Raw genomic sequence first — 16,663 nt, forward strand, 5'->3', positions numbered from 1 at the left:
TTAAAAAAGAAGCATACAAAAAGTATGTTTTTATCTATGATTTCCTGTAACTCAACTTCAACCCTCTTTGTGACTGCAGTATTTCCCTCCTGGAAAAGCAGCTGTGAGATTTGACTTCTTCATGCTTGGAAAGGGCCACATGTTTAAAACTGTACCAAGTTTTCCATGGATTTCTCCTGAACAGCGCTGCCGTCTGCAAAAACCTTGGTGTCGTTTGGTAGCAATACTTCTCTATTCACAGCTAAAATTCACCAAAGGAATATAGCTGATTAAAATCATGCATGTGTACTAAAAAAAGGGCAAAACTATTCTAACGGTATTAGCAGTTATATAACCTGTTTACTGAAACCGAAAAGCAGAATTTGGGTTCCTGCTGTCTCTCCTGATGCCCCCGGAGCCCCTGGAGCTCTGGGCTCCATCCCCGCGCGCCACCGCTGGGCAGTTTCCAGCTGTGCTGTCAATGAGGTTTTAAACAGGTTAAGTGGTCCAGCGCCTACAGTCAGCAGGCGTGTCCGCGCACAGCCGCGCCGGGCTGTGTCACCGCCGCGGCGCAGGACGGGACCGCTGACGTCAGACCGGGGGCGCTGCGGGCGCTGCGGGCACGTGGCTCAGGGACTGGTGCAGGGGATGTGGGAGAACGAAACGCTGCTGAAAACAAAGATCGTTACCATTTCTGCAACACATATGGGAACACTCACATTCCACCTACAGTGCTAGTAACAATTATGTTTTAGCTAGCTAGTTAAATGAATGGATTATATTTGAATCTTACCTGGGAGGAAACGAGATGTCCAGTTCATACAATCTGTCTTTAAAGACTGACAGCTCTCTGTCAAATTCTAAAAGCTATAAAAGACAGAAATAAACGTTTTCACTCTTTAATGTTGAACCGAAGCAATTTGAAAATATTAATACTACATTATATAAAAGAAAATAAACAGAGACTTTGATTACACAGCCTGAGGTATATCCCTCATACAACAGTTTTTTAAACACAATGCGAACCGCTCAGCACTATTTGATACCTAAACAGTTCATTGAGAAAAGCGTTCAGTATGTCCCTTTTCACTCAGCGAAACACGCAACACTGGCTCTTTACAGCGCTGACCTATGTGTACATGTACCATTGCAAGAGAGCTGATTTGTTTCAAATTTTGTTAGCAATCTTTTCAGAGATAAAGCGGACTAGCATTAAAAAGTACAGCAAACTGATATGATAATCAGCCCACAAAAATGCCAGCAAGAGTGTTATATTACTTTATATTATCTTCAGCTGAGATAAGAAGGTACATTAAACACAAGGATGTGCACATCACTCTTCCTGAGCAAAGACAAGCAGTGTTTTGCACACCTATTCGGGGTGGCGCCTGTCGATAGCAGGAAAGGGGATACGTGACAATCGGTAAAATGTGTTCCCAGGCAGCCAAGATACAGTCCTGCAAGCAGAGATTTAACAGAGACGTTCCAAAGTCTAGATTCAATGTCCCGTATAAATATTAGTTCTTGCCAAATTTGTTTTCCCCTGGACCCCTACAGAGAAAATAAAGATCTGTAGACTTTTGTTCATAAACACAAACCTGCTCATAACGAGTCAATGATAATCACCCACATTAAACCAGTAACTGTTCTGATGGACATAAACAACCTTATTTCAGAACCGTGGCGGGTGCTGAGCCTGATGTCCCCGTGCATTAGCGAGGTGCAGGACGAAAAGCTCACTCTCTGCACTGTTAGTGGCCGTCGCTCTAAGTGCCGCTTTCTGTTCTGACAAGCGTGCCATCCCAACAGCACCCGCACCACGGCGGCGTGTTTGCCGCGCTCATTAATCATGTCCCATCGCACAGCTGCGCTGATACCATTGTATGAGCGCGGAGCCTCCCAAAGAAATGAGATTGTGTCCCTCTTCCTCCTCTGTCACCTCATAAATCATTCCTGAAACGTGCAATTAGCAGCTACTTGTACACATTAATTATCTGTGTGAAAAGCAGCTACCTGAGCACCTGCCCGGCTGGAGCGGCCTCTGCCAGGCCCTGCCGCAGCCTCAGCTGCGCTCCGACCTGCTCCCGCGCGAGGATGAGGATGGGGCGGGGATGGGGCGGGGATGGGGATGGGAACGGGGATGGGATGGGGATGAGGATGGGGATGGGAACGGGCATGAGGATGGGATGGGGCTGCCACGTAACGGGCAGCGCTCCCTGCTCCGGTGCAGCTGACACCAGCTCGGGGATGGGATGTTGGATTTTGCAAAACAAGTAACTGCAGGTACTTTGTACATGTTTTGCCATCTGATCAAAGCCTGAGTACCCACAATGTTTGGATAAATATTCATAAACATCTGTGTGCAGAGTTACGGTATGGATCTAATAATACGCTCAATCCCACAAATGTTGGGATGGTTCAGCCGTTATTCTCACTGAAATAACCTCAACATACGTCAGGAAAAAGTGGTTCATCACTCATGCTTCCAGAGTGTGATCCTATATTTAAGTATGTATAGCCACAACACGTACATATGGACTGGCTCCGAAAACAAATGCTACTGTCCCTTTCTTGCTGCAAGTGTCTCCACTGTAAGCACACGATCTGCCCAAGGTGAATCTAGTACAGGAAAATCACCTACCATCCCCAGTTAAACCTTCTCTTTGAAATGCGCTTCTATTAATACAGTGCAAATACATTTTTCCTACTGTTGCCAAGTAAACAGATCAGAGCAGGAAAGTGGAAGCATCAGGAGAAAGAGGGTTATTTCTGAAGTGTGAAACTGCAAGGACTGAATAAAGGAACAATGCTCCACAGAACACAATGGTATAAATTACTCATGGGCATTCCAAGGGCGGGCGATGTTAAATAGATGCATTGTCCTCTCACACCAATTCACACTTTCAAAATTTTACACATTCAGATTGTTCTTGCTGCGATGATATTTGCAAACTAAAGGGAGGCCGGGGTCTAGAGGACTAAGCGTTCAGATGTGCATTGTTACCCAAAGCAGTCTCTGGTGTGTTTGCTGCAGTTGCGTGTTCAGCTGTGCCCGTGCTGCGCGGATGAGCTGCGCACGCAGGGGACGGAGAGGACAGGCACAAGAAAAGGGCGCAGTGTGCGCTCGCTCTCTAGCAGCTCCTCACGTCCCAGGTGGAGGGACGTCTTTAACCCGAAATGACAAAGCCAAAACTCACAATGACCCAGCTGGACCTCAAAGGCCAACGAGGTGCCTAGAAGAAATATTCAGGGAATGCTTCTTACAGACAACTTATTCTCACATGTGAAACAGTTCAATATTTTCACTGGATTATTTGCACAAACTTTTATTTCTTGTTGTATTTTAAATAATTATTTTATTTCAACAAATTATTTATATTTTCCTAGATATTAAACGGTTGTGTTACAGCATCTGAACCTTCTCCTCAAATGTACAGGGAGCCTGCAGCTCCTCGGCACCGCGTCCCTGTGTCTGCTGTACAGGGTACAGGGTGCCGGCAGCTCCTTGGCACCACCGCGAGGGCATGAACATCAGCGTAGGCCAGGTGATACTGAGAAGCAGCCAGAACCTCACAGGCTAATGTCTTTACTCTAAAAGTACATATCCTTGTATTTAAAAAAATCCACCTTGAACTTACTCTATTCATGACAATTTTCATCAGAAACTTCCCACTTATTTCCATATTGTACACTAAACAGCACTGTGAACAAGGTCATCCCTGTAACAGTAAACATGAGTATATCTACCAGTCTAAATGCCTTAAAAATGACAAAGAAATTAAGTTCAAGGCCTAAAAATCAATATATTGTTCCATGTAATTTACTCATTATAAGATCATCCTTAAGAACCAAATCTTTAAGGTGTTACATGACGTGCTGGGGTAATTTGAACAATTACACGGAGATTTTAAAATGCTGTGGCTGGAAGTTAATTCCAGAACTATATGTCATAGGCAGTTCACCAATGTATTTATACCCAAATGATAGCAAGGATGATCCAGCGCATGTGCTTATCTGCTGTAACCACTGCGCTGCTGATACTACGTCAAGATATTTGCTTTACAATGTCCAGTGAGCAGCCCAACATGAATGTTTGCTTAACATCTCCCAGACAAAGACAGCGTCCATCCACACGAGTCACACAGCTACAGGCAGCCCGTAGCCCACCAGGCACAGCCAGCCCGCCGGGGAGCGCGGCCGCGCGGCACGGTGCGGTGAGCGCGCTGCACCCGCCTGGCCCTGCGGGAAGAATCACAGGGCACACGATCATTTTTAAAAACAGGTTAAATCTGTTGCTAGGATTTTGTAGTCTGAAGTTACTTATTTCTGTTTAGCAGACTTCATGAGCCAAAAGCTTTGATCAGCTTGTCTACTCAAGCTCCTATTGACCTGAGCGGGAATTGGCTTGATGTTGGTGCAGTTCTCTATCGAGAACTAAAGAACGATTGCATTTGCACTGAAGGGTATTCCCTATTTAATTTGAGAAGAATTAAAAGCACACAGGGCTGTTGCCTGTATCAACTGCAGTGCCCATCACCTCCCAAGAGAATTTCAAAACTCTTGCTTTTCCAGGCAGTGGTGTTGCCTATAAAAGCTGCTGAGGAGAGTCCCAATCTTCCTCCCTTTTTGTGTCAGCACTACAGCGTCCAAGGGCATTTATGCACAAGAGTGAGAAGGCAATGCGTGGTGCCCGGGCGCGTGGTTCTGCGCAGGCTCTGTCTGCAGGACCCGGTGCCGCTCAGTGAGCAGAAACCGCGTGGGCTGGACGAAGGTCTTGGTACCGCATGGGGTGGACAATGGTCTCGGTACCGCATGGGCTGGATGACGGTCTCGGTACCGCGTGGGCTGGACGATGGTCTCAGTATCGTATGGGCTGGACGATGGTCTCAGTATCATATGGGCTGGACGATGGCCTTGGCACTGTATGGGCTGAACGATGGTCTCAGTACCACGTGGGCTGGACGATGGTCTCAGTATCGTATGGGCTGGACGACGGTCTCGGTACTGCACGGGCTGGACGACGGTCTCGGTACCGCATGGGCTGGACGATGGTCTCAGTATCATATGGGCTGGATGATGGTATCAGTATCGTATGGGCTGGATGACGGTCTCGGTACCGCACGGGCTGGACGATGGTCTCGGTACCGCATGGGCTGGACGATGGTCTCAGTATCGTATGGGCTGGACGACGGTCTCGGTACTGCGTGGGCTGGACGATGGTCTCGGTACCGCACGGGCTGGACGATGGTCTCGGTACCGCGTGGGCTGGACGATGGTCTCAGTATCGTATGGGCTGGACGACGGTCTCGGTACTGCGTGGGCTGGACGATGGTCTCAGTATCGTATGGGCTGGACGATGGTCTCGGTACTGCGTGGGCTGGACGATGGTCTCAGTATCGTATGGGCTGGACGATGGTCTCGGTACTGCGTGGGCTGGACGATGGTCTCGGTACCGCACGGGCTGGACGATGGTCTCGGTATCATATGGGCTGGACGACGGTCTCGGTACCGCACGGGCTGGACGATGGTCTCGGTACCGCACGGGCTGGACGATGGTCTCGGTACCGCGTGGTCCTTCCCAGGGACTCACCTGGGCTGGGGCATGGGCTGCAGCTCATGGCCCCACAGCTCATGGTCTGCATGCGCTTTGACCAAATATAACAATTATCTGGAATACTGTATTTTGTTATTGTGTAGCCTGACAGTAATCAAAGGATTATAACGGACTTTAGCCAGCAGAAGAGCTCCGGGTAATTTTGCTTGCATCACTTTAAAGCGATGAGACACTTCTGGAAGGTCAGTGTCCATCGGCCTGTTGCCATGGGCCACCCTGGCTAAAACCACACGTGTGAACCCTTCAGAACAGGGTGACTTAATTCAGTCATTGGAGTAGAACAACGGCAATTACTCATCAAGACCTACAGAGCAAAGTCAGAGCACCGGTAGATCAGGAGGTGATATTAGCAGCATTTATCACATCCATCTGCAGGGCCCACCAGAGAATTCACAGCTGTGAAAGGGAAATGAAGTTTCAGACCAAAAAGAGGAGATGACCATACAGAAATGACCTTAGAGAATTAAAATGTGAGGACGCTGGGCACTGTAACCTCCTTTGCCAGCCTTGGGTAGTACATGATTTTTTTCAAGAGACTTTGGAAACACAGTAATTTTATCCAGCTTTGCAGCGAAAGAAAAATACTTAGAAACTGATCCAGCAGTGTGCTGACTTCAGACGAAGGTCCGCGGGGATCCACGAAAGTGTCGTGCACACTCTGCCCTGGCCCTGCTTTAAAGCTACTGCTTTCTCTAGCTAAGACTTTGTAAAATGATGCATCACTATATCTGTCCAGTCTTCATTTTCTTTCCCTCATAAAGCCATTTTTAAAAATAATGTTTCACAGAAAAAAAGCCAAAATTATTGAACACAAACGTACCACTTACACTGCTTTTGTATATTATTCTATTTCTGCATATTTCTGAGAACTTGTCTATCCATCCTGAATGGCAGCGTCACCAGTGGTGAACTGCTACACAAAGGTGGTACATGGCACACAGAGAAACTGCCCCAGAGACGCTTTTCTCAGCACTGGAAGGCCCGGCACAGGCAGCACAAGACGCTCGGCACTCAAGTGCCTCAGGCGACGGTTGGTCCTGTGACACACACCCCAACACCAGTTCGGATAAAACTGATTTCAGACTTTGCAGTCACAAACCCTCGCGTTTTGCCAGCGCGGCCTGCGGTCCTTCCAGACTTTTCACACACTTGGATCCTGCACAGAATCCTGGTTTTTCCAGCTGCCCCCTGTAGACTCTTACAGCTCAAGTCTGTGGACCTGAGGCTGAAACTCCGTGTGTGGATGAGCTGAAGTGAAACCCCCGGCTGATCCGCAATGTGCCGCGGAGGATCCAGACCTGTCCTGGCAGATTCTTGGCATTGAAAAACAAATCAGAATGCTGTTGTATTGCTCAGGTAATTAGCTCTCAAAGAGGAGACTAAACTTACGTATGTGTGAAGAATAAACCAGTTAGTTAAGAAGTGCAAAGCCCTGAAGCCAGCTGGGTCTCGGCTCTGGCTCCGGCAGCACAAGCACCTCTCATGCCTGCCGGCTCCTTGCCGAAGCGCTGCTCCGCTCCAAAGCGCTGCTCCACACCGCACCCCTCCTGCTCCACACCGCATCCCTCCTGCTCCACACCGCATCCCTCCTGCTCCACACCGCACCCCTCCTGCTCCACACCGCATCCCTCCTGCTCCACACCGCACCCCTCCTGCTCCACACCGCACCCCTCCTGCTCCACACCGCATCCCTCCTGCTCCACACCGCATCCCTCCTGCTCCACACCGCACCCCTCCTGCTCCACACCGCATCCCTCCTGCTCCACACCGCATCCCTCCTGCTCCACACCGCATCCCTCCTGCTCCACACCGCATCCCTCCTGCTCCACACCGCACCCCTCCTGCTCCACACCGCATCCCTCCTGCTCCGCACCAAAGCGCTGCTCCGCACCGCATCCCTCCTGCTCCGCACCAAAGCGCTGCTCCGCACCGCATCCCTCCTGCTCCGCACCAAAGCGCTGCTCCGCACCGCATCCCTCCTGCTCCGCACCAAAGCGCTGCTCCGCACCGCATCCCTCCTGCTCCGCACCAAAGCGCTGCTCCGCACCAAAGCGCTGCTCCACACCGCATCCCTCCTGCTCCGCACCAAAGCGCTGCTCCGCACCAAAGCGCTGCTCCACACCGCATCCCTCCTGCTCCACACCAAAGCGTTGCTCCGCACCGCATCCCTCCTGCTCCGCACCAAAGCGCTGCTCCGCACCGCATACCTCCTGCTCCGCACCAAGCGCTGCTCCGCACCGCATCCCTCCTGCTCCGCACCGCATCCCTCCTGCTCCACACCGCATCCCTCCTGCTCCGCACCAAAGCGCTGCTCCACACCGCATCCCTCCTGCTCCGCACCGCATCCCTCCTGCTCCGCACCGCATCCCTCCTGCTCCGCACCAAAGCGCTGCTCCGCACCGCATCCCTCCTGCTCCGCACCAAAGCGCTGCTCCGCACCGCATCCCTCCTGCTCCGCACCAAAGCGCTGCTCCACACCGCATCCCTCCTGCTCCGCACCAAAGCGCTGCTCCGCACCAAAGCGCTGCTCCGCACCAAAGTGCCACTCCTGCTCCACAGCGCGTCCCTCCCACTCCGCACCAAAGCGCTGCTCCACACCAAAGCACTGCTCCACACCGCATCCTCCTGCTCCACACCAAAGAGCTGCTCCACACCGCATCCTCCTGCTCCACACCAAAGAGCTGCTCCACACCGCATCCTCCTGCTCCACACCAAAGAGCTGCTCCACACCGCATCCTCCTGCTCCACAGCTCCTGAAGAGCCTGAAGCGTCTGAAATGCCGCACACGGCCACATTTCCACCCAGACTACGGCTCCCAGCAGCCCGCGCTCCAGCCCCATTTCTCCAACCAACGTTATTTGCTCTTCAATACACCAATACGACGTGAAAGCCAAGGGGACCTCCTGGCACGGGCCAGGTCTCCGTGAGCTTACCGGCCCGTCGTGGTCCGAATGCACTCTTACTGCTTTCCAAGGGTAAAACCTGCATTTTGTTGTTAACTCTCCTGGGATTCCTGTGCTTGCCTTGATTTAGAAAATGGACTCTGCACAACTGCAGTCACGCAGATCTCCCTTTTCAAAAGTTTACAGGAACAGATGCTTTAACATCATTGTAATTAATTCATAAACTGTGCACAACAGCTTGTAATATAACTCATTCAAAATGGCAAGAACGACTGAGTGGATGCTAACATTAAAACTAAGAGATTTTAATTAGGAATATTCTGCTTGAAAACGTGGCAGATCCAGTGGATTCATAAAATCACAGAGTCCCAGGTTGGAAGGGACCTCAAGGATCACCTGGTCCAACCTTTCCTGGCAAAGCTCAGACTAGACAAGCTGGCCCAGCACCTGTGCAGCTGCATCTGAAGTGCCCAGTGCTGGGGAACCCCACTGCCCTGTCCTGTCATCACAGCGCACGTGTCTGTCACCGTGAAACCTAACACGGACTTGCACCGGTAGGGAGTTAAAACCAGCATGCATTGTCCTGGAGACTGTCGGTCTGTGAGCTGAAATTTGACAAAAGCACTACAATACGTGGAATACAGTTTAATACAACTAACACAGTGATAAAACATGGACCTTTCTTTAAGAAAGGCTACGATCCACGTTTCTTCCTTGGGCAAACCTCCCCCGCGGTTTGAAGCCTCCCCTGAGCCAGGCCTGCGAGGCACACTCGGCTGACCCCAGTGCTCTGGGGAGCGGGCGGGACCCAGAGGCCCCTGAGCGCCGGGGTCCCGCTCCAGGGGGCTCTGGGGAGTGCCCTTGTGCCCCCCACATACACGGGGTACCCTGGAACTCCCAACGCCTAAACCTGGAGGCGTTTCTTTACCAGGGGAGATTAAAATTCCCACCCTGCTCCTCCGGATCTGCCAAGTGGGGCCAGGCGGGGCGCCCGGGAAGGGGTGCGAACACAGACGTTGGACCGCCTGTTTAGGCTGTACTTGAACAAGACATACAGCACAGTACACCTGAAATAGCCCTGAGACATACAACAGCTGCGTAGAACAGGACAGGGACAAATTTGTAACTTTGTGATATGGGTGAATTTACACCAGAACAATCCATTTATTTGGAACGTGAAGCTGGCAGCAGATAGCTAACCCGGCACATCCGGATTGATTTCTGCTTGTAATCTGCCTTTACATCTATGTTTGCTACTGAGAACAATTTATTGATAATATTTCCTATTTCTGTCATTTTGCAGTTTATCCAGTGGCATATCAACTAACCACTAACTTAAGCAACTGCAATTCCAAGCATAAGAATACTGGTTTTGAGTGAAGGAATAGAGCGCAACGCCATTTTCCCACTAGCGTGTGATGAAATCCAGGCATCTCGGATGACCACGCTGAACAGGAGAGGCAGCTTAGGATGCACAGGGTTTCCTTACGGCCAGTCCCGGATAACAATGGTCCCGAGCAATCAATTTCCTTCCCTATCCTAATTTGCCCTTATACATCATATTCAAGATTTTATCTGGACAGGGGCTGGTTGGCTCAGTGGATAAACCTCTGCCTTTTCACCTCTGGGATCACGGTTCAAGTCAAACCCTGATGAAATGCACTTGATCGTCCTAATCTAGTTCCTAGTGGACAGTATTCCCATTATCTTTAAAAGGGTCAGAGCCAAGGCCATTGGGAAGAGTGCATTGTGCTATATCTTGTCTCTTGATTAATACATTTTCAGTGATGCCAGATCCTTAACCTTCATGAGCGCACATATTCTCACAAAAAGCTTAATAAAGGTCCCTCATGGACTAAACCTTTCTTCTCAATTTGCATGTCATTTCAGGACTTCCTGGGAATATCAAAAAAAACACAAATAAATTACTCATCATTTAAAAACATGTTTGCCTGAACTGTTTGTAAAAACACCTCTGAGTTAATTAGCACGATAACGGGCCACTTTAAATCATTACTTGGCGTAAAAGAATAAGGCCTTTATAACTCAATCCATTTTTATAGCGCATTATAATTTTGTTCTCCGAGCACGTCAGCTGAGGCTGAACAGACACCGCCCGGAGGGACCTGCCCCGCTCCGCTCCGAACGCAGAGCCTGCTCCAGCGCGCGCTCTCCGTGACGGTTACTGTCGGCTCTGTGCAGCGAGAGGACGGGGAGGGGGCACCAACAGCAACGCCAGGCTCTCTGCTTATTTTTTTCCATTATAAACACAATTCAAGTAAGAAATGGCAGCACTTCAGCTTAATGAAGAGCTGGGCTGGAGATCTTGGGCTTTTCCGCTAGAGCACCTCCAGCCTGCTTTGGAACGAACGCTGTAACCGCGCAGTGTCCCGGGGCTGCACGGGCACCGCGGAACGGGCGACCGGGGCAGCCACGGCTCTGGGATCGGCCACCGGCTTCACCAGCGGCTGCTGACGGCAGACAGCACGGTTTAGTAGGAACGACATCAGGCCCCACCCTTAGGACAATTAATTAATTGATCACTCTCATTACACAGCCGCGGCCAAAACCTGCCGGACAGTACATTCCTTTCTATCTGGACCGACTCTTTAGTGCGGTTCATGTGAAAGACAGGAACGTATCCACCACTTCCCATTTCCGATTGTCGTTCAAGTTTATAAAATGATTCCTAATGATTAAATCCTTCCTCTGTAGTCATTAAGAGGTTTTACATTCATACTATGTATTTATTTAACTGACTACCAAAGCAGCAGCGAGTAGCTTGTGGTTCTTTCGTACAGATCAATACGTTGTTATAATTTTTTTCATGGAGCATCATCCCGGCTGGCTTTTCTTTTGTTACGCTTTTCCTAAGGCGAACTCCCCAAGTCAAACTCGCAGCAGGGCCGTCCCAGCGCCGCCGCTCTGACGGGCAGCGGCGAACAGGAATTGCACAGCCAGAGTTTGGCGTTAGTGCTGCAGCTGCTTTCAGGTAGGTTTCCTCTTTTCTGTGTCACTGCACAGCTGGGTACATCTGGTGTCCCTTTCTGAAACAGAAGGATGTGGAGCGGTCGCTGCACTGTGAGGTAATAAATGCAGGAAAATTGCTAAGATCGCTTTGGAATGAGCTACAGATTAGTTTGGAAAAATGAGACCTGACAGATTGCTGTATGCATTTCAAACTGAATTTCTGTTCAACAGATAATTTGTATCTAGGCCAGATTTTTCATAAAAAAATACTCATTTTTAGAAATATATTTTAAGATTCTTTTTGTTGATTACAAGGTAAAGAAGAAGGAATAACTGTGTATGGACAATGATAAAGCAGCTTGTGGATAATAAATATTTGCCAGGTTTGTCACATCTGTACACATTCCAATGTTGCTGAGGAGACACCACACTGATAAAAAAAATACCCTTAGAAAAAATCAATGGATTTTGAGCTAAAGCAGCTGCTAAACACACAGAAAACATCTTTATCCAGCAGGCACCGCGCTCTGAAAATTCCCAAGCCTTGCGCCGGTGCAGCTAAGGAAAATTTAATCTTCCCAAATACTCATCAGGGCACTCCATCCTGCAGACCTGACAGCCCCACTTATAATTAATTATACAATTTCGATGGGAATATCGACTAAACAAAGCTATAAATCATAGAAAAAGTCAATAGGCATGGACACATTCAATCATGTCCCGACCAATGATTACTACTCTTAAAATACAATAATTATTTTCAGGAGCCAGCTTGAATTAAATTTCTGTCAGGCTGGTACAAGACCGGCGGTTGATGAAGGATGCGATGGATTTTTTGGGTTGAATTTGGCACAGAGACATTTATCCTCTTAGATAGGTAGTTTGTTTTTAGTGATCATGGTGCTGTGTGTTTAACTAGACCATGAAGATTAGATTATCTCCAATGGCTCATTATATCGTTTATCTTTTCCTTCCACGTTTGATCTGGAAGATTTCCCACTTCTTGATGCGTGAATGAAATGACCGCTGATTGCAGAACGGAATGAGCTGCAGTGGGACTCTGCCCGTGCCGTCGCACAGCACGTCCGTGTGTGTGAGGTTACCAGCAGCAGTCCGGAACACCGCCAGGACGTGCTGAACAGCAGCACCGGGAACAGCTTCGTACCGGGAAAACACAAAGACTACTAACGCTTGCGTCGTTTCAGAGAAAGCTAAGCGGTTTGTAACAGTCACACATGTAGAGGAAAACACGGGGCAGGAATGGGATTAATATGGAAATAGGAACTGGGATTAGTGTTATTACTTTGAATTAAATGGCCCCCAAACTGCAAAACATCAGTGAAAGAAACATTATGTGTATCCCAAGGATGTACTCAGCTTGTAAATTAGAAACCAGCCAAACAACAAACCTCAAACCAATTTATCTCACAGTAACTGCGTTTCTAAGAAACGTTCCTACGCAGGTATTACCCGTGACGAGCACACGCGAAAGGCGCTGCGAGAAGGGACAACAGTCCCACCAGCGGGGGGACATCAGCAGATGCTGGAAGGAGAAACGATCTTCACCTTCCTTGTGAGCCTGACGGATCGGACCCGTCCGGCCTCCAGAAACCAGGGAGATCTCCGGTTCTCTCATGGAACTGACCTCGAGGTGTAAGTCAACTGAAAAGGGCTTGGGCTGTCCTCCCTGCCCTGATCAAAACACCCGCTCCCTACGGACAGCAGGGAGAGAGGAGCCCTGGGACCAGCACCGACCCGGGGACGAGCACCGACCCTGGGACCAGCACCGACCCTGGGATCAGCACCGACCCGGGGATGAGCACCGACCCTGGGACCAGCACCGACCCGGGGACCGGCACCGACCCTGGGACCGGCACCGACCCTGGGACCGGCACCGACCTGGGGATGAGCACCGACCCTGGGACCAGCACCAACCCTTGGACAAGCACCGACCTGGGGACCGGCACCGACCTGGGGACCGGCACCGACCCTGGGACAGACACCGACCCGGGGACCGGCACCGACCCGGGGACCGGCACCGACCCGGGGACCGGCACCGACCCGGGGACAGACACCGACCCGGGGACCGGCACCGACCCTGGGACCGGCACCGACCCTGGGACCGGCACCGACCCTGGGACCGGCATTGACCCTGGGACCGGCACTGACCTAGGGATGAGCACCGACCCGGGGACAGGCACTGACCCTGGGACCGGCATTGACCCTGGGACCAGCACCGACCCGGGGACAGGCACTGACATGGGGACAGGCACCGACCCTGGGACCAGCACCAACACGGGGACCGGCACCAACCCAGGCACGGCCCTGCAAACACAGTTACACCGTGGAGCTGCACAGCGGGACACCTGCACTGCGGGACAGCCGCACCACGGGACAGCCGCACAGCGGAACACCCCCACACCCGGGCAAACCAAGAGCTGGGCACCAGGGCAGGCACGGAGGAATTCTCCAGAAACCTGACACACACAACATGAACCCCGTGTCTTCTTTTGGGTATGAGGAAGGAAAGTAAAATTCAGTCACCCTGAGGAAAAGACCCAGGCTCACCGGTCAGCCGGCACACGCAGTTTCGGCAGAACACGCTGGGTTTTCTTTGCCTCGTGTAGCTGTTCGCGGAGCTCAGCACCCTCAGCACAGTCGCGGTCCGTGCGCACCGGCCCAGCTTCGACAGCTCAGCCCATCGTGAGGCTGGGCCCGTTCCACGGGCAGAGGCTCCGGCCACTCAAACCCGCAATGCGGTCCCACATGCAATACACATATTCCTGATTTTTACCTGTGTGCAACTGCTCTTTTTTATTTCCTTTGTTTTTTTTGAATGCTTTGTGTTTTTTCTTTAGATGGAAAGCTCCTAGGAACCTCAGATGAACCTGAGAAAGCTCCAGTGATACAGAGGTTTTCCAAAATGAAGTGGCTACATTTTGAAATAAAATCACCTTAAGATACAAAGGCATTCTCCACAGAAAAACTGCAGTCCTATTACCAATCAAACATTAGTGTTCCCTGCCTTCTTCCCCACAGGAAGCCCTGTATGGCTGCCCAACAGTGCCTGTCTGCTGCAAGGTCGGAGCGTCCTGTGCTATTTATCAGTGCATTCCTGTAATTCTTCGCACACTCAGAAGACTCAGGTGTTGTCAGAGCAGCTTTGCATTACGGGTTTTTCCTAAGCTACTGTGGTGCACAATGAAGAGCTAGTAGAAGAAACAGGATGCTTGAAGAAATGCACAGCAGACGACAGAGAAAAAACGTGAATTGCCACCTATATTTAATTTCCACTTTTTCTATGAAAAAGAAGGTAAACAAATGCCAAAGTTAAGAAACTGTACACAAAATAACCAAGTGAGGAAGAAATTTGGAGCAGTTATTGTGTTAGATCAATTATATCTTCTCACTTGGTAGACAGAAGGGTTGATAAGGATAAAGGGCTGGCAGAGAAATGCAGTTTGTATGTGAGTTTCCAATTTACTCCTTCAAAAGTGTTTAGCAATGAACTTACCGCAGTGCCATTGTTATCTCTAAATACATCTTGATTAAAGTAGTCAAAGAGCTTCTTTTCTAATTGTAGCATAACCTGAAAAAAGCAGAGGAGAAAGGTCAGCGCAGCTCCCGGAGCCGGCGGCCGGAGCCCCCTGCGGAGACGCCCAGCCCGCCAAGGCTCCAGGACGGCTCCGCGCCGCAGTCGCTCACAGAGATCCAATTAACTGAGCATTAGTGCGACAATCTGTATCCCTCCCCTCCCTTTACATTATCACTTCGAAACAACTATATTCCTGCTTTGTAGAAAGGAAAGTGGACATTCAACAGCGCTTCTGTTGACACGGGTACAGAGGGCATTGAGTTGTTTACCTTTCGGTCATTATCAGATTCGCGAAATATTAGCTTGACTACTTCATTTGTGTCAGCTGCCCGGACCGTCTGCATTGTGGCCTTCGCACAGAGTGTCTAACAAAAAACACAAAGGGAGAAAGAGAAACCGGTTTATACAAAATGTAAGGCCACATTTCATTGAACTTTATCAATCTACGTGTCTTCAATGCTCACAAGAAAATATGATTTGCTGAAGGTCAAAATACCAAGCATTGCTAATTTAAGCTACTTCCACTCACAACGGATTTAAAACAATAAACTGAATTACCACTTGGAGAGAACAGGCAATATTAAGAAGGTATCAATCAGATAAGGCAAATACTAATTTAAGTTGCCACCGCGCACACGGGCTCCTTCCCACGCCTCCGCTGTATCACACGCCACCCGTAAACACCCCCGCCAGCCCCTTGGTACGGCTAACGGCCGCTCAGCCCTCCGCCTGGAGAGCCGATACCCGCACCGGCACCGCGGTGCCGCGGGGCAGCTCTTGTTTGCGAACACTTCTGCCCTGTAAATTAATCTACCAAGTAGAATTTAAAAGTCCAAGCAACACTTTACACCGTTTACTCTAGATAGCAAATTCCCCATGTATCATCCTTTTAAAGAAGAGACATCACATCTCTCAATATTTTGAGAACCGCATGTCTAAAAAGCACTATAGATCAACACTTTATCAGGCACTGAGGTAGGAATTTCCGAGCAAGTGTCAGGCTTCGATTCACCCGCCATCCGCCCGGCTGGGGCGCAGTTTCGATTACAATCAAAGTTAAACTAGAGAATCACACGGAATGGGTTGTTCATTGTCACATTGTAACGGGTGAAAACCTGGAGCTTTTAGCAAAGCAGCTGGGCACACATTGAACTTAAAAGCGCACTTTACGTTCACTGAGCCTGTCCTAGCACGGCTTTCGGTGTTAGTGCTGTAACACAGGGATGTCCCGCACCCCACTCGTGTGCCCACAGGTCCCGCGGGGCAGGGCTGGGGGTGCAGCTCCCCAAACCGGGGCCGCTGGGACCACAGGGCAGAGCCGAAATGGGAACTGGGAACCCACGGCGTCACCAGAGCGGACGAGACGTGCCCCGCACCGTTCAGCGCCGCGCCAGGCACCGGCACAGCCCGTCCTGCCAGCGCCGCCGCCAGAGCCGAACAACCGCGTCGGGGAAAACAACTCGGGCGAGAGACAGCGGCGGCCGCGCTGCTGCCCTGCTCCATTCCCCTTCCCAACGGCCCCACAACAGAGCTTCCTTTTGTGTAACGTTCACTTGTAAAATCACTGTGTTCTGTGGTAACAGGATAACAGAATTGCACATC

The 16,663-nt window shown here is 50.3% G+C and overlaps 1 protein-coding gene across 5 annotated transcripts in view; it reads right to left on the reverse strand.

Moving 5' to 3' along the window:
• Positions 1 to 16,663, reverse strand: part of INPP5A (inositol polyphosphate-5-phosphatase A) — a 205,682-nt gene that overhangs the window by 25,300 nt on the left and 163,719 nt on the right. For all 5 annotated transcript variants that reach the window (XM_065066616.1, XM_065066614.1, XM_065066617.1 and 2 more), the window contains 3 exons: positions 15,331 to 15,426; positions 14,981 to 15,055; positions 773 to 846 (listed from right to left, as the gene is read on the reverse strand). In XM_065066616.1, the coding sequence (XP_064922688.1) occupies positions 773 to 846; positions 14,981 to 15,055; positions 15,331 to 15,426 (245 nt within the window). The remainder of the gene's footprint in view (positions 1 to 772; positions 847 to 14,980; positions 15,056 to 15,330; positions 15,427 to 16,663) is intronic.

This window comes from Columba livia, chromosome 6 (genome assembly GCF_036013475.1).
Source record: "Columba livia isolate bColLiv1 breed racing homer chromosome 6, bColLiv1.pat.W.v2, whole genome shotgun sequence".
Taxonomy (NCBI): Eukaryota; Metazoa; Chordata; class Aves; order Columbiformes; family Columbidae; genus Columba; species Columba livia.